The sequence below is a fragment of the Schistocerca gregaria genome, chromosome 2 (assembly GCF_023897955.1).
Source record: "Schistocerca gregaria isolate iqSchGreg1 chromosome 2, iqSchGreg1.2, whole genome shotgun sequence".
NCBI classification, from domain to species: Eukaryota; Metazoa; Arthropoda; class Insecta; order Orthoptera; family Acrididae; genus Schistocerca; species Schistocerca gregaria.
Genome location: NC_064921.1, coordinates 315,128,097 through 315,150,976, shown reverse-complemented (window position 1 = coordinate 315,150,976; position 22,880 = coordinate 315,128,097). Strand labels below are relative to the sequence as shown.

The following is a 22,880-nucleotide window of genomic DNA, read 5'->3' as shown; positions in this document are numbered from 1 at the left end:
AGCCGACATTAATTTTAAATATGTCGTCAGTGTGCCAAAATAATTAAATAATACCTAAAATTGTGGGTTTTCCATTTTACCTCTCTCTTTCCCATCTTCCCGCTTAGACAACCTGGCTGATAGTGAGGGATGTGTGCACTTGGGCAGAGCTCTGCACGTGTGTATAAGAGCTTCACATGTGTGCAAAATTCTTGGCCGCTAGTAGAACCCAGTACTCGCACGTTGTCCTGGACAGCGAATGTTCCGTAGAAAAGAAAGTAACGTGGAGTGTCACACAAGGAAGCGTTCAGAAAAGTATCGTCATTTCGATCATATGAAATTGCAGAAAACTTGGACATTTCCACATCATGTAATGAATGACAGCTCTCCAAAAATGTGGATAAACGTAAGATAATGCATGTAGCAAAGAGAAAGGATGGTATAGTAACGTTTACAATATTAGTGGCGAACATCTTGAGCACACTGCATAGTGTATTTAGGGGTAGTGCTAGATCCGTTTGAAGGGTTCTGGGAATGAACGGTGAATCTGTAAAGGAAATCGCATACAAGATGCACATGCGACCAGTCCTTGAGTGTTGTTCCAGAGTTTGGAGTCCCTATCAATTAAGCACGACGACAGACGTACAACGAATTCAGAGTGGCGCTGCTAGCACTGTTAACAGCTTGGAGTAGTCGCTACGAAGGAGTAACAGAAATACTCAGAGAACTTTTAAATGGAAATCCTTGGAAGAAAGACAACGAATTTTTCGCGAAACTCTTTTGGCTCAATGCTGAGAAGCGGTATTCGAAGGTGGCTGTGCGAGCATTATGCTGCCATAAAAGTATATCCCGCTCAGGAATCATAAGAAAAAGATAAAGCATATTAGGGCACGTACAGAGGCATTTAGACACTCGCTTTTCCCTCGCTCACTACACAAACGCAATAGAAAAGAAATTAAAAGATTGGTATGATGTGCCCTGTGCCATGCACTGAACAGTGATTTGAGTATTATTTACGTAGATGCCGTTGTAGTACAGTGCGTTCGGAAGGTTGCTGTGCACTGGATTACGGTTTGCAGATGTAGATTCGTTGGAAGTTCGAAACAAAATTGGCAGAGCATAGGTTGGCAGAACTGCTTTGTTTTATATAGATTTGTGATTGTTTTCCAATTTTTTCCACTGTTGCGTAACAGTCAACTATTTGGTTCATTTGATGGAAGCTACTGAATGCAATGTTTAGTGTGTTCAATTTTTTTTTATTATGACGCTATCGACGGAGGAAGGTTTTTTTTTTTTTGTCGAACGTGTGTTTCGATAATGTGATAAATACAAAGATTTAGTGCAGGAGGCATTTTCTGAAAGATTCCCGGATATAGCTGTGTCCGATCGTAATGCGGTTCGTCGACTTAGAAATTTCGAGAGACAGGTTCAGTGTTAGATGCCGAACTAACTGGCAGACCACCTAAACTAAAGGAGTAGAAGTTATTGGACAGATCATTGTGCAAGTTGGCACAAGAAAAAGATTTCGGGCTTGCAACTACCCGTAAAGATATTAGACACATTTAAACTGTTCCCGTATAAAGTGACAACAGTGAAAGAATTGAAAGATGCGGACCATGAAAATGGAATCCGTTACTGCAAATTGATTACATCTTTTATTGAGAGGAATCCATTAACGTTCTTGATGTTACCTTTTATATATACGAGGCATGGTTCCAGTTAGCATACAAAACACACGATTATGGTCAACGGAGAATCCTCGTGCTGTGCTTAAAACGCCGTTGCATGATCAGAAAGTTGAAGTCTGGGCAGTAATATCTAGACAGCGCGTTATTGAAACTTTATTTTTTGAGGAAACCGTGAGCAGTAAATATTGTTGTTTAATGATCCTCGATTTCATTGGCCAGCTTAAGAAAAACGAAATCAGCTATTCGTGGTTTCAACAAGATGCCGCTACTGCGCACAGAGCTAACTATACTTTGCGTCTTCTGGAAGAATTTTTTGGGGAGCATGTCCTCGTACAAAACTTATGGCCCCCATCGTTCTCCGGATCTTACTACACCTGATTTTTTTTTTTTTTTTTTTTTTTTTTTTTTTTTTTTTTTTTTTTGAGGGGCAGCAATATCTGTAGTGTATCCAATTGCCCACGCAAACTTTGTGACTTAAGAACTGAAGTAACAGCGTACGTGAGAAGCGTGTCTCAGTCAGATCTTCAGAAAGTGTTTTACTGTAAAATTAGGTACGTTAAGTCTAATAAAGACACCCGTGGAGGTCGTTTCCAACGAAAGTTGTAACTCCACAACAACTTGCCGAACACCCTGTAGAATGACAGTCTAAATGCCGTTGAGTGTGCTATTATTAGTCCAGTCTTGTCTTCTCAGTTCCTGCAGGAACAACAGTATGAAGTTGGGGTATTTTCTTAAAAGACTCCACAGTTACTCCTGCTCATTGAAGACTTTGTAAGCAGGCTTTCTCTGGATAGTTTGTGCCCGTCTTCAAGCGTCGCCGAGGTCATTTTTTTCAACATTTCTGTGACAATTTCCTATGTATCAAACAAACTTGTGACCATTCATGTTGCCCTTCTTTGTATCCGTTCAATATCCCCTGTTAGCCCTAGCTGTTAGGGGTCCCATAACGGTGAGCAAAATTCTAGGATGAATCACAAGAGAGTTTTGCAAGCAGTCTCCTTTGTGAAGTGGTTACATTTTCGTAGTAGGTTACGAATGAATCAAAATCTGCCACCAGTAACCCGTGTGATTACTAAATTTCATGTTTCCACAAGCTGTGAAATACAGTTGTTTTTGTATGTTGACCAATCCAGTGATATTATAGTTACAGGATACAATTTTTTTTTCCTCTTGTGAAGTGCATAGTTTTAGGATTCTGAGAATTTAATGTAAGTTGCCAATCTCTGCTCCGCTCTGAAATCTTAAGATCTGAATGAATATTTGTGAAGTGTTTCTCAGAGAGCACATTGTTGTTAGATAAATGCATCATCTGCAAAAAGTCTGGGTACTATTAATTTTGTCTGTCAGGCTATGAACATACAATATGAACGCAAAGGTCCTAATATACTTTCCTGGGACTCCCTGAAGTTACTTCTATATCTGATGACGACTCTCAATCCAAGATAACATGCTGCGACCTCCCTAACAAGAATCCGGCAGTCCAGGCACAAATTTCATTTCGTACCCCATACGATCTTGTTCTGGTACTAAACGTTGGTTTGGTTCTGAACCAAATGTTTTTCTGAAGTCAAGAAATAGCGAATTTACTTCACTGCGTTGATCCACGGTTTTCAGGACGTTATGTTAGAATAGCACCAACTGTGTTTCGCATGACCAGTGTTTTCTGAATCCATATTGGTTGGCTTGAACGATATCATTCTGTTCGAGATATCTTATTACCTTTGAGCTCAGAGCATGTTCTAAGATTCCACAATAGATGCTTGTCAAAGATATTGGATGGTAGTTTTGTGGATCATCTATATACATATTCGGAATGCCGCCATGCGGTGTAGGGCGGAGGGCTCCTTGCACCCCACTGTTAGTCATCTGCTTTCGTGTTCCGCTCGCAAACGGAGCTAAGGAGAAATGACTGTCTATATGTTTTTGTACGATCTCTAATTTATCTTGTCCCCGTGGTCCTTACGCAACATGTGTGTTGATGACAGTAGCATTGTTCTGCAGTCTGTCACAAATGCCTGTTATCTAAACTTTCTCAATAGTGTTTCGCGAAAAGAACGTCTTCTTCCTCAGGGATTCCCGTTTGTGTTCGCGGAGCATTTTCGTAACACTCGGATGCTGATCGAATCTACCAGTAACGAATCTTATCAGCACGCGTCTGAATTCCTTCGATGTCTTTCTTTAACCCGACACTGCGGGGATTCCACTCGGAACAGTTCTCCAGAATCGGTCGCACGAATATTTTGTACATGGTCTCCTTTACAGATGAATTAGACTTTCCTAGAGTTCACCCAATAAATCGAAGTCGACATTTATCCTTCCCTACAGTTACCTTATGAACTTGTTCAGTTTCGCGTTCTCTCTCAACGTTACGCCTAGATGTTTAAGCGAGATGACTGTCTCAAACATCACACCAGTAACACTATATTTTTTAAATTTATTTTATTTGTTTCAGGCGAAGCTCATTTCATCAGATACAAGTTTTGCACATAGTAACACAGAGTGACTATCTCACTTCATTACAAAATATAAAATATCATTGTACGAGATAATTAGCCAGCAAAGTACATTTTCTGGCTGCACAACACATATTAAATCAAAGTGAAGGGGAAAAAATGTGAAAGAGCACACCAAGTGAAGCAGGCAAAAGGAAATATAGACGTCTAAAAACGAGACTGGCAGGAAATGCAATATAGCAAAGCAGAAGTGGGTGGAGGAAGAAACTGAAAGTTGTAGAAGCATGCATGACTTTGGAAAAGATAAATGCAGTCGATGGGAAAATTTTGACAACCTTTGGAGAAAAGTATGAACATCATGAGCTCAGATGGCAAGTCAATGCTAAGCAAAGAGGAGAAGGCTAAAATATCGAACGAATATATGGAATGGCTATACAAAGGAAGCTTTTCTTGAAGGTGTACCAACGCCCATGTGTGAAAGTTAGGGGAGGAAGAGTAATAACTTTACTCTGATGATTACAAAACAAAGTGAAGGCTTTATGTCAGACGTTTATTAATTTCGAGGACTTCATCCAAACTCAGCTTTTGTATTTCTCTAAGCAAGCGGAGAACGTCGGGCTGTATTTGGCAGCTGCGATCTTGACTGACTCAACAAGTGCAGGCAGACTTCTGTTACGGTCACACTCGGTCTAACTGCTGTATTGACCAACCTAAAGATTATCATAGTCTAGGCTTATCTTGTTTGCAGTGTCGGATTCCGTATATTGTTGACAACTGCCCTCTGGCGAGGTCATCGTTCACTGTTATCAATTTTGTACTTATCTCCATCTTCCGTGGACGATCTTCGCGATATTTCAATGTGAGGTGGTACATAAAATGATATTGCAAAATACAACATACCAAAAAAATTCACATAGATCCAGTTATTGTTCTCTTCAACCTATTTTGCGGCTTTCCGGCAGTTGTCTCGTAACATATGCGAGACAATGTTATTCCTCTTCACTTTCCCCAAATATTTTTCAGCATCCTTTACACTGCATTTTGCAAAATGGCTGTCGTCAGTCATGACTGTTTTTGTTGATAACACTAAGGGCTACATTTTTTTCACCTCGCCTTAGTGTTATGCATCTTATATCTATTTGAACGATCGCCTTCGTAATTCAGTGGTCATCGCGGTTGACTGCTATGCGCGAGACTTTCTTCTTCTTCTACACTTCGTGGATTAAGCTAGGATCGTGTTTCGTCTTCACAACTTATTTTTCCATCTAATTCTTGGTTTTCCTACGTCTATTCTTTTAGTTGAATTATAATTTATTAATAGGCTACATTATCGCGAACTTAACCTTACTCTTGCAGAAACATGAATTAAATGTACTGGCAGATAATGGAAGTTTTAAAAAATTTGAAATAATTTTCTATTTGAAAACGCATACTCCCTAGATGAACTACTGAGTAGCTAGTATCTACGTTTTTTGGTTACAATTATTATCAAATTTTGTTATAGACTGGGATTTTTTAAAAATCCAATTATGTAAATTTGGTCTGCTTGTAACCAAGTATCGACAGAGGAAATGTGTCTTACTTGTAAACCTGCTAACATGTCCGACACGATCCACGGAACGTGCAAGAAACTAAACTCAACTGTATGAACTAAGTGTGTTTGACATTATTATACGCATTACAAAGTTATGCTTACTGTCACTACTTTTCCAGTCTATAATCACGAATAGGAGTGTCTTATCCGCACGGAAATCATTCGTTTCCTTGTACTAACTTAAACGTAGACCAAGTCGGGTTGAAATAGCTTCAGGCGTTTCTGATCTACGCTGGAACACACATAGGGAAACCCGCCCTCCGCCTCCCTCTCCCCTCCCCCACACGTCCATTTTCATATACATTTCTGGTCACTAATATTGCAACATTATGATGCGGTATGTAATGAGAGTGTAGTGGAATGGTGGGTACTACATGCTTGGGTATGAAAATGATTAACATTTCAGCGCAGTAAGACAATGCAGGGAGGAGTATTAACCTTGTGCTTCAAGGTCTCCTTTTGCTTCCTAACATACAGTTAAGGAAATGAGATTCTGCCTAGAACAAACACAACCAAGAATTAGTGTTTGTACAAGGCGGTACCGCATTTCCGTAATTATAGGTAACTGATTCCTCATTTAGAAATCGCATTTAAATGTTGTTTGTTTGTGAGGAGAACGTATTAGGCCTCGAGTAAGAAGGAGAAACATCTACTAGCAAGTGTCGGAATTCGACGTTATAGCGGCGTACAGAGACTTCGGATTTTCATTCCGTGATATTCCTGCTCATGGAGATCGCGATCCCACGACTTTCATGGCACTAGGAATCGACTTGTTTAGGAGCTCCACACTCAACGCTATGAATGCTCTCAATGTCTCCACGTGATAAGCACTCTGAAAGACAGACATACTGTTCGCTTGCGCGTGCGAAGTAGCCTACAGCGAAGAGCCAAAGAAACTGGTACACCTGCCTAATATCGTGTAGGGCTCCCGTGAGCAAGCAGTGAAACGTTCCCTTTGAAAAATTTATACAAGACTGTGCTTAAACTGACACACAATATTTTTTTTAGCGCAACGCAATCTGACTTCCAAAAATCCCTACGAAAGAATGGCCCTGACTAACATTAACCTATATGTTTCACAAATCACTTACCTCACAAAAATCTTCGTTACTCGAACTACTGCAATACAGCGAGCGCCACTACTGCCAGCTAACTAAAAGATTCAAACTACGGAAGTCACTAACTACTGATAGGCACTTTTAGCAAATGAAAGATTTTAATAGAGAACAAACAATGTATTTACCTTAATAGTCATTATATATATATATATATATATATATATATATATATATATATATATATATATATATATATCAGTTCATGACACCAATTCTTACAAATTTCAAAACTCCGCCATCTCTCTCCCCACGTCCACCACTGCTGGCGGCTCACCTCCAACTGCGCAACGCTACGCGCTGTTAGCATCCACCTGCCGCTGCCCAACACTACAATGGCAGACAACAATGCAAACCAGCCTCAGACTGCACACGGCACAGCCAGTGATCTTCATACAGAGCGCTACTTGGCGTTACCAATAAAAAAACCTAAACAGCCTACTTACAGCAGAAGTGCCGCAACGTGACGTGGCATGTCTAATGTCTGAAGTAGTGCTGGAGGGTATATGACACCATGAATCCTGCAGGGCTGCCCATAAATCCGTAAGAGCACGAGAGGGTGGAGATCTCTTCTGAACGGAACGTTGCAAGGCATCCCAGATATGCTCAATAATGTTCCTGTCTAGGGAGTCTGGTGGCCAGCGGAAGCGTTGAAACTCAGAAGAGTGCTGCTGGAGCCAGTATGTAGCAGTTCTGGACGTTTCGGGTGTCGCATTGTCCTGTTCGGATTGCCCAAGTCCGTCGCAATGCACAATGGACATGAATGGATGCAGGTGATCAGACAGGATATTTAAGTACGAGTCATATTTAGTCAGAGTCAGAGTCATATTTAGACGTTTCAGAGGTCCCATATCACTCCAACTGCACATGCCCGACACCATTACAAAGCCTCCAACAGCTTGAAAAGTCCCCTGCTGACTTGCAGGGTTAATGCATTCATGAGACTGTCTACATACCCGTACATCTCCATCCGCTCAATATACTTTGAAAGGAGACTCGTCCGACGAGGCAACATGTTTCCCCACTCAATACAATTTGAAACGAGACTCGTCCGACAAGGCAACATGTTTCCAGTCATCAAGAGTCCTGTGTCGGTGTTGACGGGTCCAGGTGAGGTGTAAAGCCTTGTGTCGGCGAATCATCAACGGTACACTAGTGGGACTTCGGCTGCGAAAGCCCATATCGATGACATTTCGTTGAACGGTTCGCACGCTGACACTTGTTGATGGCCCAGCATTGAAATGGTTGGTTCAAATGGCTCTGAGCACTATGGGACTCAACTGCTGTGGTTATCAGTCACCTAGAACTTAGAACTACTTAAACCTAACTAACCTAAGGACATCACACACATCCATGCCCGAGGCAGGATTCGAACCTGCGACCGTAGCAGTCGCACGGTTCCGGACTGTGCGCCTAGAACCGCGAGACCACCGCGGCCGACAGCATTGAAATCTGCACCAATTTGCGGAAGGGTTGCGCTTCTGTCACGATGAACGATTATCTTCAGTCGTCATTGGTCCCGATCTTACAGTATCTTTTTCCGGCCGCAGCAATGTCGGAAATTTGATGTTTTGCTGGATTCCTGATATTCACGGTACACTCGTGAAATCGTCGTACAGAAAAATCGCTATTTCATCGCTACCTAGTACATGCAGTGTCCCATCGCTCGTGCGCCGAGTATAACCCCGTGTTGAAACTCATAAACTGACATTGTAGCAGCAGTAACCGATCTATCAACTGTGCCAGACACCTGTTGTCTTGTACAATCGTTGCCGACCGCAGCGCCGTATTCTGCCTGCTTACATCTCTCTGTATTTGAATACGCATGCCCATGCCAGTTTCTTTGGCGCTTCAGTCAAGTACAGCTCCATCACTTACACTGAGTTATGAAACGGGTTTATCTGCTGTAAGACAAGCACCGTACTAACAATGCGACGACGTTTGGAGCTCAGTGGACTATCAGCACGGCGACAATTGTTGCATCTTCGTTGTCGTGCCAACGGAGTCAGATGCGCCGATGGCGGTACGCCCAGCGAATACAGCGGGCACAAGAATGTCACCACCTCCTCTTTTTAGATGGATCGCGGTTCTCTGTACAGTATAATAATTGACGTGTCCGTGAGTGGAGGCTCCGAGGAGAACAAACGTTGTCTGGTTGCATTCATTGTTGTCTTAAGGGCATGTGATTGGCGTGTGGTATGGATTGCCGTTCGGTAAACATCACCGTCCCCTTTGTTTTGCATTGTCTGTAATTTGGACAGAGACCGATACATTTCTGGCGTGTTAAAGACCAGTGACTGTACACATCTAACGAGGTCTCCGCGGCGTTATTTTTCAACAAGATAACACTAGACCGAATGTTGCGGATGCTGTCTTGACCATCCTCAGTAAAGTAGGTGTGTGACTTTTGCCCTGACCAGCAAGTTTTCCAGATCCCTCAGTCATTAAAAATACCTAGTCTTAGATTACCTCGAGAGTGGCACGCCACCACTTGCCGGCCGTTACGATTGTTCAATGACACAGAGGAAAGCAGCACAGAATGATGTACCCATGTATGTCATCCAGTTTCAATTTGGCTCAGAGCCAATTCGCATTAGTGCTGTTCTGCTGTCAGAAGTTTCATCTGCAAATTTATTTAGTACTATGGTGTATGAACAAAGTAAGTAAAAGTTTGTTCGTTACTATCGATCCTGGTGCCGAAACTATAATAGCCAGCAGTATACATACACTGTCTCAAAAAAAAGTGGAACACCCAGAAGTCATGGGCAGATGTCAATGTAACTTCATATATAGCCATACATATGCACACCATCGACGGATATATAAATAATTAAAATTGCAGTTCTCTGTGATGGCCACCAGACGGCATTAGTGTTGTTTGTGTTTAGAATTGTTACGAGGCACGGTAGGTTATATAAGGGGCGTGACAGCGTCAGATGTTGAGTGATCAAGGCGAAAAACACAGAGATGCCGCATACTAGTGTGAGGCAGCGCTATTAGCACCTGACAGAGTCTGAGGCGAGCCTCATTGTGAATTCCATTTGGCCGGCTGGTTGAAATGTTCAGTATTCAGATTTGTGGTGAATTCGGATGCAGCCGTACCCATCAACACTGTTCTAATCGACCATGCCCGACCATCACAAAGGAGGATCGCCATATTGGGCACCAAGCACATCGTAACCACTTCAAATCTATAGACTCCCTGCAACATTCTGTGACCTCCAACACCATTGGTTAGATCCTAACAGCAGCAGGACTGGGGAATTGTCTTGTGTGTGAACTGCTGAAGAATGGCATCGCAGTGTTTTCAGTGATGAACCACGGTCCTGTATGACCTCAGATGATTATCGTCAGCATGTATGTCTGCGACCTGGGGTGAGGTCCCATTCTTACAATGATTTGGAGAGGCGCAATGGGTTTACTCCAGTCATAATGGTGTGGGAAGCTATCGGGTTTGATTTCAGGTCACAGATAGTAGTGATTCAGAGAACTATGAAGGCACAACAGTCTGTCACGGACATCCTGCGTTCTCCGGTGTTACATCTAATCTGACAGTATCATGGTACCATTTTCCAACATGACAATGCTAGTTAACACATGGCACGTGTCTCTATGAACTGTGCCAGCCGGAGTGGCTGAGCCGTTCTAGGCGCTAGAGCCTGGAACCGAGCGACCGTTACGGTCGCAGGTTCGAATCCTGCCTCGGGCGTGGTTGTGTGTGATGTCCTTAGGCTAGTTAGGTTTAAGTAGTTCCATAGTGCTCAGAGCCATTAGAACCATTTTTTTGTGACACGGTTCTGTAATCACTGAAATAACACTATATACCTTTTCAGTCTACGAATTTTCATACCGTTTTCTCCTACCATTCCGGGTGCTTCACCTTTTTCGTCAAGCAGTGTAGATGCAGGATGTCCCACTATACTATAGCTACGCTCTGCAGTAAGCTCTGTCAGACAGACAGCGGCGTTTGGTGTGTGCAGGTGAAGAGCCACCCGTACGTGGAGGGCAACCGGGAGTGCCGGCCGGTGGTGCTGGAGGCGCTGATGCTGCTGTACCGGCGCGAGAACGCCGGCGGGCCGGCCGCGCTCGCAGCGCCGCACCCTCTGTCGCGGCCGCGCGTCCCCTACGAGGTGGTCCTCGCCATCGGCGGCTGGACCGGCGACGGCAGCACCGCCTGCTTCGAGATGTACAACACGCGCACCGACGAGTGGACCGAGGTGCGTGCGCACACCTCCCCCCAAATGAGGGCGGTCAGCGTTTCTCCCGTTGGAGAGCCCAAATACACAGACAGCGGCCAATGATGAAATCTACTTACCTGAACAGCTTGTCCGCCAGGAAAGGTGACTGATCTGAAATAAAACAGGTTGTTTATTTTTAGTCTATATAACGTGTTATTGAAAACAGGCTCCTTATGAGTCAATAGTCAACTGGAAGCATTGGAAATACACTGAGGTGACAACAGTCAGGGGATATCTCAGAATATCGAATCGGACGTCCTTTTTCCCGGTGTAGTGCAGCAACTCGAACTGGCACGTATTCAACAGGTCATTGGAAACCCATGCACAAATATTGAGCCACGCTGCCTCTATAGCCAGCAATTGCGAAAGTGTTGTCGGTGCAGGATTTTGCACGAAATCACCTCTCCATTGTGTCCTATTCGATGGGATTTATGTCGGCTGATCCGGGTGGCCAAATTATTCACTAGAATTGCAGTTTTTCTTCGAACTAGTCACGAACAATTGCGGCCTGTGACATGGCGCTCTATCACCCATAAAAGTTCCATTATTGTTTGGGAGCATGAAGTCCATGAATGGCTCCAATTGGTTTTCAAGTAGCCGAACATAGCCATGTATAGTCAATGATCGGTCCAGTTGAACCGGAGGGCCCAGTCTATTCCATGTAAGCAGAGCCGACACCAGCAAGGAGGCACCACTAGCTGACACAGAGCCTTGTTGACAACTTGGCTTTGTGGAGTATGCACCAACTCCAACCTTACGATCAGCTCCTATCGACTGAAATCGGGATTCATCTGACCGCGCCATGGTTTTCCAGTCGTCTAGAGGCCAACCGATTAGTCATGATACCTGGAGAGGCCTGCAGGCGATATCGTGCTGTTAGCAAAGGCACTCGCGTCGGTCGTCTGCTGCCACAGCCCACGAACGCCATACAAAGCGTCTGTTGGACTTCTGTTGAGTTTAATAGAATATTCGGACGTGGCTACATTACTTTTTTCACGACAGAAGTTCAAAATATACCGTTAAAGTTTAGTTTTTTACGAGCGTTTGCGGCCAGCGCTGTCAAATTTAAAGTGGAAGGTACTTGAAATACCACACTAGTTAATTCTTGCACCCATTCGAAAACGGCACTAGCAGTTACGCAAATATAAAATCAGTCATATTTTCTGTGGGACGGATTGATTAAAAGACCCTCTTCTACATCTACACCTGCACCTATACTCCCCCCCCCCCCCCTCCTCCCTCCTGTTCCAGTCACTGTTGCTGTGCGAAACAACGATTGTTGGCAGACTTCGGGCTGGACACCAACCTCTGTAACTTTTTCTTCGTTAGCTGCGCACACGCTTCAGCCTATTACAGCTCAATAGTTACTACTCTTTCTAGCCAGCCTATATACAAGGAGAATGATGACTGGTGGTATCTACATATCATTGTACGCCACATAGCTCAAGAAATATGACGTCATAAACAATGAGATTCGTGAAAGTCGGTGTAAAGTACCCGGACTATACTCATCAAGTGTTTGATAATGACAGCACTTCACTACTTCCAACATGCTTTAAACATAGTTTCAAACCTTTTCCAGATTCTCTCTCGCTTACGTGCTTAACGCCAAATATTTACCACATTAACTCATTTGTAAAGTAAACAAATGTTCGAAGCTGCTTTATACGCAGGTTTTCGATTCGTTAAGGAATTGGGGGTGAGGACTTACGATGTTAACCTAACAGCCACAAGTGCGCCTGATTGTGACATACAGTTATGAACAGGAGAGGGCCTTAAAAGCTAAAACCTGGTTACTGAAGGAATAAAAATGTCTGTGGAACATCGAGAACATTGTTTTCAATGTTGTTCTCTTAAAAGTGCGTAAGGCATACTTGATTGCGAACGATAGTCAAATGTGCGCAAATTCTGCTGGGCGCGTTCGCTTTCCTCGGCTGTACTTCCGTACGTTCGTGTTTGCAGCGCTTGGCGTGCTAAATACCGAGCAGCCGCTCCCACAGCTGTTTGTCATCTTCAGGTGTGGGAAGAAGACCCAGCGGGCCCGCGCGCGTACCACGACATCGTCGTCATCGGCTCCGACGTGTACGTCATCGGCGGTTTTAACGGCCGCACCGTCTTCCGGTCGTGCCGCTGCTTCAACGCCGCCGTCCAAGAGTGGCGAGAGGTCGCGCCCATGAACTTTCGCAGGTGCGTGCCGCACACTCCCTTTTACGAGTACGACAATGAATGACCACATTAAGGACGCTCACCGAATCGCGTGTCGCCGCCGTGGCAGGAATGACTCGTCGGTCGCAGGCACCGTTAGCTTACAGCAGAGGCTAGATGCTCAGGCCTCTCCAGACATCTTTCAGTCACCTCCAGTGAGGTTAAGATCGAGAGACCACGGGACTTTCACGTGAGTGGAGCTTTCGCCGGAAAATTCCGAACGGCTTGGCAACCTTGTCATTGCGTCGCTGCAAGTACAGGTAGCCTTAGGAGCTTATAAGAGAATAAACAGTTTACAGAGTGTGAGAGCGTACCCTCGTGTCCTCTGTTTCTGGTAAGGGAATATTGTTGCTGCGTCAGATATCTCATCAATTCATAAAAGTTTCGAGAGTAGACTAACAAACAAAGAAGAGGAAACTTAAGATGATGGTCTTACTACTTCAAGTGTTCTATGTAGTCCCCCCCTCCCCCTCCACTTGAGTATAACATACAAACATGTGAAACTGTCAGAAAAGTTCACCTCGGTATGTTGTTCAAGTCTCGCGTCACACTGACTTGAATGTCGGTTATGTGCTCAAGGCGTTAATCCTTCCCGTGGATTTCTGCACTTTGTCATTTTGTCGCAGTTTCGTATTGAGAACACCACGTCTCGTGATGACCTTTTCCATAAGACAATTGTCCGCATTTTGCATTTCAGTCACCCGTTGTTGTTTTTGTTTGAGAGTTCCTTGAGTTACAGATGTTGCTCCACTGCGATTTGTGACAACAATGTTGACACACCACAACAGGACGTCCACTACTTAAGGCTAGTAGCTCACAACTGACTGGTCGAATGCACATCTACTGTTTACAGCCGGCCGCGGTGGTCTCGCGGTTCTAGGCGCGCAGTCCGGAACCGTGTGACTGCTACGGTCACAGGTTCGAATTCTGCCTCGGGCATGGATGTGTGTGATGTCCTTAGGTTAGTTAGGTTTAAGTTGTTCTAAGTTCTTGGGGACTGATGACCACAGCAGTTGAGTCCCATAGTGCTCAGAGCCATTTTATTATTTACAATTGTTAGTTCGAGAACCACCGCAGTTACTGTGCCGAGGCCGGTTATATGCCAGGAATAATATCAGTTTTGGAATTTTTTTGGCAGACGGTGTATTCACACCTGCAATGATGTTGATCGTGTGAATTCCAATGTGCTGCGTTCTCTACTTCGATGCCCAAAAGGACCAACGAAAATGGCATCAGAAAACTTCTTCTGCTGTTTAACTAAGTTATACAAAAGCTACTTACAGTTTTAAAAGTCACATTCTCGTTCAAATATATTGTCCTCTTTCTTTTACAGCTTTCGAGTTAATTTCTTGAGATTTCTTCACTAGGCGTGTAAAATTTTCTTTTCATTGACTAAAATTCACACCCTTACAAAGCCAGGCTCTACTCAAAGCATTTTGCAAAAGTTTCCGGTCAAATAATGTTCCTGAGCTCATAAATGATTGTTTGCTTGTTGAGAGGCAGACTTGTTCTTTGAGATATCTGCAAAGAAATAAAGGTCAAGGGCCATAAGTCCAAAGAAATTCAAGACTAGCTGAAAACATGAGACTTAGACATCAAACTGACTCCAAAAATACTGTACACTATAGTTCCCGTGAGTCTTCCGTGAAAGACTTTGTCGTATGATCTGTAAACTATGCTAATGTTTGGTATTCGGTGTGAGTAATTATAATAACTGGCTGTGCTTTCATGGAGTCCAAGAAATAGAGTTAAAACTGTTACTTAAAAAATTTTTTAGAGTTGTGACTAAACCATAGTCGAACATTTTTCGTTTTTATCCCATAGAAATATTCATATTATACACTAGGAATAAATTCCCACAGGCTATGAACGACTGTCATCGTTTGAAGTGAAGCGTAGGACTGTCCTTTCCATTTATGTAAATTTTCTGTCATTTGTATTACGTAATTTATCCAAATTATCCTTCCAAGTAGTTATGTGGTTTCTTAAGCATTCCAACATATTTGTGAATGGAAATTTGATATTAGGCGTCATCCCGGGCGCAGTTACCTATACTTCATTGTTGAAGAGTTAGTTAGTTCAAAAATTGGTTCAAATGGCTCTGAGCACTATGGGACTTAACTGCTGAGGTCATCAGTCCCCTAGAACTTAGAACTACTTAAACCTAATTAACCTAAGGACAGTACACTACACCCAGTCATCACGAGACAGAGAAAATCCCTAACCCCGCCGGGAATCGAACCCGGGAACCCGGGCGCGTGAAGCGAGAACGCTACCGCACGACCACGAGCTGCGGACAGTTAGTTAGATAATAAATTCATTTTCCAGCAGATTAATTACACGATTTCTATCGGAATGAAATGGAACGAGTCATCTTAGTGACTAGGTATACGTTATTTGCTTGTGTGTATGACCCCATGTTGGCCAATTAGGGGAATTAGAGGTGACGATAAAGAGACATCGATTAAACTGGATGACAATGTTCCTATTGGGCTTTGATTCTGCTGTCTCATATTACCAACTACTTCTTGAAAATGACGAACAGAACTTGCATGAACTCGTTTTCAGGTTAAGACGCTTGCATATATCACCACCTAACGCTTTTACAACGCCTTCCGCGGTCTGCAGCTCTACAGTAAGGAACCGCCACGTTCGCATTTTAGGTGCATGCGTAGGACTGTAAGTCATTGGAATACTGACAGAAGTGACTATGTATCCTCCGGCAGGTAATACAAACCTTTTGCGGCTTTGTTATCTCTCCGTACTCTGCCTCGCCCTCCGTGACTCAAAGCGTGGACTGCGTCCAATAGACAAGGCTATCGCTTATGAATCACCAGTGAACATATGCTAACCGTGTACTGCGCTACGACTGTTTATACTGCGCAACTCACACGGAAAGTAACTCTTCGCGCATGTAAATGACATGTGTATTTCTCATAGCAGAACAGTCTCACCATTTGCTTTCTGAATGTTTTATGCTTGTTAAAGCACTGGACTCACACTTGGAAGGATCAGTGTTCATATCTCCTCCAACAACAATTTATTGTTTTTCAGTGATTTTCCTAAATAGACTAAGGGGAGTTCCTCTGAAAATGTCACACTCGAGTAATTTCCCCATTCTTGTCGGATCCGATCTTATTCTCTATCTCTAATGACCTAGTCGTCGACGGCGTATCTTTCTTTGAATTTCTCACTAATGTACAGATGAACAGCATAATAATGGAAACACTTGAATAGCAGTAGTTTTAGTAGTAACAGCAATCATAGTTTTATTCATCTTTTAAAAGTATGTTGGACATGTCGCTGTATTACAGTTTAAGAATTAAAAAGAACACAACTAATGTATACAGATGTTTACATACAAGTCTAGTTTGGCAACGATGGGACTGGTAATCGGCTGTGGCCTTGTAGTAGGAACCATCCTGGCATTTACCTGAAGCAGTTTAGAAAATCACGGAAAATCTAGATCAGAATGCAAGGTCAGTCTGTTTGAAACAGTGTAACCTCATTCGTTTTGTGCCTCGTGTACTACACCGTTTTGATTACAGATTGTTGGAAATGAGTTATTGATATTGTAAAACGCTAGTGCTATACTGTTCATTCATTTCTGAATACCGCAAACATTACACACACTTTATTTCATAGACTACCACTGCACATACCACCAGCTGGCATCAGGACCTTGGTGACGATGTTTAGTTTCCATTTCTGTAACGCAACTTCCCATTTCCTTACCTGTGCAAGTGCGGCAAAGCTACTGAACTGTGGTTGTTACCTGCACATACGACGACAATCTTTATCGTTGCTCCTCGCGACACTATAGCACATAACCATTTCAGGGAGCTCAGGCAATTTGAACTTCATGCTGGATCCAGAACCTCATATGTCAGTAACAGCTATGGTAGGGTGCACTAAAGACTCAAAGCAGATTGTTGTTGTTGTTGTCTTCAGTCCTGAGACTGGTTTGATGCAGCTCTCCATGCTACTCTATCCTGTGCAAGCTTCTTCATCTCCCAGTACCTACTACAACCTACATCCTTCTGAATCTGCTTAGTGTATACATCTCTTGGTCTCCCTCTACGATTTTTACCCTCCACACTGCCCTCCAATGCTAAATTTGTGATCCCTTGATGCCTCAAAACATGTCCTACCAACCGATCCCTTCTTCTAGTCAAGTTGTGCCACAAACTTCTCTTCTCCCCAATCCTACTCAATACCTCCTCATTAGTTGCGTGATCTATCCACCTTATCTTCAGCATTCTTCTGTAGCACCACATTTCGAAAGCTTCTATTCTCTTCTTGTCCAAACTAGTTATCGTCCATGTTTCACTTCCACACATGGCTACACATACATACATAAATCTATATTCGATGTTAACAAATTTCTCTTCTTCAGAAACGCTTTCCTTGCCATTGCCAGTCTACATTTTATATCCTCTCTACTTCGACCATCATCAGTTATTTGACTTCCTAAATATTTTAATACCTACTGTACAAATTGTAAATAGCCTTTCGCTCCCTGTATTTTACCCCTGCCACCCTTAGAATTTGATAGAGAGTATTCCAGTCAACATTGTCAAAAGCTTTCTCTAAGTCTACAAATGCTAGGAACGTAGATTTGCCTTTCCTTAATCTGGTTCCTAAGACAACCAAAAACAAGAAAATTAATTAAACATTACATGACACACCTTTCAGTATATTCTGGCATGTCTCGCAGTCCCCAACAGCTCGTTCTCCTCACGGGCTACACCTAAAGGGGTAAGTGAATGAGAGTGATCTGACTGCCAAGGTCAAGGGAGAAGCTAGGTTCTAATTCCAGACCTGTATACGTTCGTAAGATTATAAGAAAATTTGGTGTCACGTTCTGTGTGACGCTCCGTGAACTCAGTGTTTCGCTGTCCCCCGTGCAGGTGCTACGTAAGCGCGGCTGCCCTAGGTGAACTCATCTACGCCATAGGCGGCTACGACGGTGAGGAACGTCTGAGGACCGTCGAGTGCTTCGACCATTACACCAACCAGTGGTCGCTGGTCTGCCCCATGAACGCGCCGCGTTCCGACGCCACCGCTGTAGCCCTAGACGGTAAGTCAGTACGTAACAGTATCCATGCCTATACTCTGTCCTCCTCATTTTTTTTTATCACATCACAGAATTCTCGTTCTTGCGGGTCGTAAACCAAGCTCTGTAGAGTATATTCGCTTATGATTATAATGATACTTTTATGTGACAATCGAGCGTCTCACATATCGCCTTATTGATTCATCTAAATTACAATTTCACCGCCCTACAGAGATCTCTGGTATCCGCACCAGCCGTGGCCAAGGCATCAATTACTGCTGCGTAGGACTGAAAAGTAAAAGTAATGCCCCTTTATCATACAAAAATTATTAATGAACTTATAACCGCGGATTTAGTGTAGATCTTAGCATGAACGAACCTTAAATATTATCGAGCGAGCTCTGATTTCTCTTATCTTGTTACGATGTTTGTTTCTCCCTTTTCGCATTCGGAGGGGAAAGTCGGTGATTGCAGTCTCGTGAAAAGATCTCGCTGCAAGGAAACACGCCTTTGTTTTAATGATTGCCACCCCAAATCGCTTATCATATCCGTGACACTCTCTCCCCTGTTTTGCCATAGTACAAAACGAGCGGCCCTTCTTTCAACTTTTTCAGCGTCCTCCGTCAATCCTGTCTGGTACGAAATCCCATATTGCACAGCAGTACTCTAGCAGAGGACAGACAAGTGTAGTGCAGGCAGTCTCTTTAATGGGTTAGCTGCATCTTCTAACTGTTCTGCCAATGAAACGCAATCTTTGGTTCGCATTCTCCGCAGCATCACCTATGTGATCGGTCCAATTTAGGTTTTTCGTAGTCGTTATCGCTTGTTATTTTGTGGAATAGCTTGTCTTCAGATATGTGTGATTTATCGTGTGACCGTATTTTAACGGATTCCCTTCAGGACGCATGTGCATGAACACTAACTTTTCATTGGAGGCAATTGCAACGTTTTGCACAGTACAGATATTTTGTCTAAATCATTTTGTAACTGTGGTATTACAATTTCCTTGAGATCTATGAGGCTAGTGTTAGAAACTGCAAAAACGAATTAAAATTTGTGCCACCACCAGGACTTAACCTCGGTCGCCTGCTAACAACGCAGATGTGCTGTCACTCCACGTTAGCAGTATGGCTACCACATCTACACAGCTACCCTACTCCAACGCCGTCCCTAACGTACAAAACCGGGGTGCTATCCAATGCCGGAGAGATTTAAGAAGGAAAAATGAACTGAAGGTTTGAATTGAAGTTTTTGTTACGGAGGGCATTGGAAGACGGAAGTCCGTGCAGTTCTGATGACCATACTGCTACAGTAGTGTAATGGGTAACACATCTGCCAAGAAATCACGAGACCTGGGTACAACTCCTAGATGTCAAACAAATTTTAATTCATTTCTTCAGCTTCTATCATTACTGAAGATAAAACTTTGCAATTAGTTTCAAACTTCTCATGCGTTTACTGGACGGTAAATGGCAGCATCGTTTGCAAACAATCTCAGATGCCTGTACCCCATACAACTGTCCAACATAGTGAAACGTCCTCTTAGAAAAATTTAAAAATGACCGTGTTTTCAAACAGCTGAGCAAAACTGAACGCACTCAGACGTTTCTCTCGTTACTTATTCTGATCATCACTAAACTGACACAATATTTTTTTAGCGCAACGCAATCTCACTTTCGATAATAACTACAAAAGAATGGCACTGACTAACAATAACCTATACCTTTAATGAATCACTTATCTCACAAAAATCTTCGTTACTCGAACTAGTGCAATACAGTGAGCACCAATACTGCCAGTTAAATAAGAGATTCTAACTACTGATGGCACTAACTACTGATAGGCATAGTTAGCAAATGAAAGATTTTGGTAGAGAACAAACAATGTATTTACCTTAATAATGTTCAAAATTCATCACACACACACACACACACACACACACACACACACACACACACACATATATATATATATATATATATATATATATATATATATATATATATATATATATCCTTTTTCTGGCGGACACACGTCCAGATTGTGCTCACATAGTAATCTCTCAAAACTCTGGCATCTCTCTTTCCACATCCACCACTGCTGGCGGCTCACATCCAACTGCACAACGCTACGCACTGTTCACATCCAACTGCCTAATTAAATTAATGTGAACAGCGCGTAGCGTTGTGCAGTTGGAGATGAGCCGCCAGCAGTGGTGGATGTGGAAAGAGAGATGCCAGCGTTTTGAGAGTACATCCAACTGCCCAACACTACAATAGCAAATATTCCAACAATGTAAACCAGCCACAGACTGCACACAGCAGAGTCAGTGATGTTCATACAGAGCGCAACGTGGCGTTACCAACATAGAAACCTAAACAGCCTACTTACAATAGTAACCATGCATTTGTGCACATATGCGCCGCCGTTGAACCCATGCTTCAAAACCAGTTTGGAAAAATTCAGGGCTTTTGCTTCTCGACGTTTTTTAACCTCAGTCGTGAAGGAAGTATATGGGTACGCTGCAGAAGTTTGGTATTTTAGACTTGAGAATACAGACGCAAACTACCCCGTGAAAACTTACATATAATGTTTCAAGAATCAGCTTTAAGCGACGAATCTAGGAATGTGCTACACTCCTGTACGTATCGCTCCCTTAGGAATCCTGAACACAAGATTAGACTGATTACAGCTCACTAAGAGATTTTTGAAGTCATTCGTCACGCGCTCCATACGAGAATGGAACAGGAAGAAGGCCTTATCATTTGTACAATAGGAAATAACCTCTGCCATCGATTTCACAGTGGTTTGCAAATTTTGTAAGTATATGTTGCTCCGGACGTAGAGAGTAACTAACGGCCGGCCGGGGTGGCCGAGCGGTTCTAGGCATTACAGTCTGGAACCGCACGACCGCTACGGTCGCAGGTTCGAATCCTGCCTCGGGTATGGATGCGTGTGATGTCCTTAGGTTAGTTAGGTTTAAGTAGTTCTAAGTTATAGGGGACTGATGACCTCAGCAGTTAAGTCGCATAGTGCTCAGAGGCATTTGAACCACTTTTTTGTTGTTGTAACTAACGGAGTGTTGATGGCGCAGGGCGACTGTACGTGGCGGGTGGTTTCGACGGGCAGAACTACCTGCAGTCTGTGGAGGTGTACAGCCCCGTGGCGGACCAATGGACCCTCATACGGCCCATGCGCTTCCCTCGCAGCGGCGTCGCCGGCGTCGCCTACTACGGCTGTCTCTACGTCGTAGGTGGGTGAGCACGTGGCGTAACACTCCTCGTATTTTATTATTGCTGTAGTAGACGCTCGGTGTTGCTGTTGTACTCGGCACTCCGACGACTTGTTTGATGCAGCTCTCTCCAAGCCTGTCTACCTGCGAGAGTCTCTTCACCTCTGCATAACTACTGCGACCTGCATCAACTTCAGCCTGCTCACTTTTTCTCCGATTAGATACATTACCTCTTGAGTACTGGAATTGTTTAACTTTGACTACAATCTCAATCGATTTAGTATCAATGAAACGAAATGGATGGATCAGTGAGGACTGATTCAGTGAGACTGCAATGGGATGAAATGATTTCAGTGGAAACCGGGCAGAAATGCTCAATCTGTATTGTATTAAATACGGTATGTTCAAAAAGTCTCTCCGCAGTGTCATATGAAACGTCGCCGAGTGCCGCAGTGAATATGCCGAAATGAAATACAAGTTATTAATTTATTGAATATTCATCTTTGCTTACAAATTTTCACATTAAATGTTGAAACTGTCCCCTCTGTTGTTGAAAACACAATTCAATTCGTCTAATCATGTTTCCAAACGCAAGCTGTAACATTTCTTCTGTAACAGAAGCAGTGAAAATAGATATTGCAGTTTTGAATATATCGATAGATTTTGGACGGTTTTATAGACAGTTGCTTTCGCTGCACCCCAGAAGAAATAGTCTGGTGGTGTTAGGTCAGGCGATTGTGGAGGCCAAAGTCCTTGTGAAATTATGCGATCTCCAAAAACATCAGCAAGCAGTGACACTGAAACGCGAGCTGTATGCTCGGTTGCACCATCTTGTTGAAAATAACCGTTCAGTATTTCACTTGGCACAAGTTCTCCTATGAATGGGTGCAGAATATCACTGCAGTATCGTTGTGCGTTTATTGTTTGGTTGAAAAATATGGGACCCACAATCCAACGTCTAAAAATTGCAGTCCAAACTCCTATTCTCACAGAATGAAGTGGTTCCTAATGAATACACAATGGATTTGCAGACTCCACGTACTAGAATTTTGCAAGTTCACGTAGCCGGATTGGTGAAACCACGCATCAGTGAAAAACGTTTCGTTAAGAATATCCCTTCCATTTTGTTGAACGAAATATTTGAACCATTGACAATAATGCAGTCTTTTCCCATGTTCAGTATTCGTCAGTTCTTGCACAACTGTCACTTTGTATGGGAAAAGTTCTAATTTTTTCCCTACAGCTGTGTGGGCCGTTCCGACACTAACATCGATTTCCTGGGCGAGTTTTCTTACTGACATGTTCGGACTCATGGACATT

General features: G+C 43.2%; 1 protein-coding gene across 1 annotated transcript in view; it reads left to right on the top strand.

Annotated features, from left to right (window-relative positions):
- The window catches only part of LOC126335765 (kelch-like protein 10), a 139,000-nt gene that overhangs the window by 105,824 nt on the left and 10,296 nt on the right, over positions 1 to 22,880 (top strand). Inside the window, exons 5-8 of the mRNA XM_049999224.1 lie at positions 10,810 to 11,046; positions 13,085 to 13,254; positions 18,183 to 18,352; positions 21,423 to 21,581. Of these exons, the coding sequence (XP_049855181.1) occupies positions 10,810 to 11,046; positions 13,085 to 13,254; positions 18,183 to 18,352; positions 21,423 to 21,581 (736 nt within the window). The remainder of the gene's footprint in view (positions 1 to 10,809; positions 11,047 to 13,084; positions 13,255 to 18,182; positions 18,353 to 21,422; positions 21,582 to 22,880) is intronic.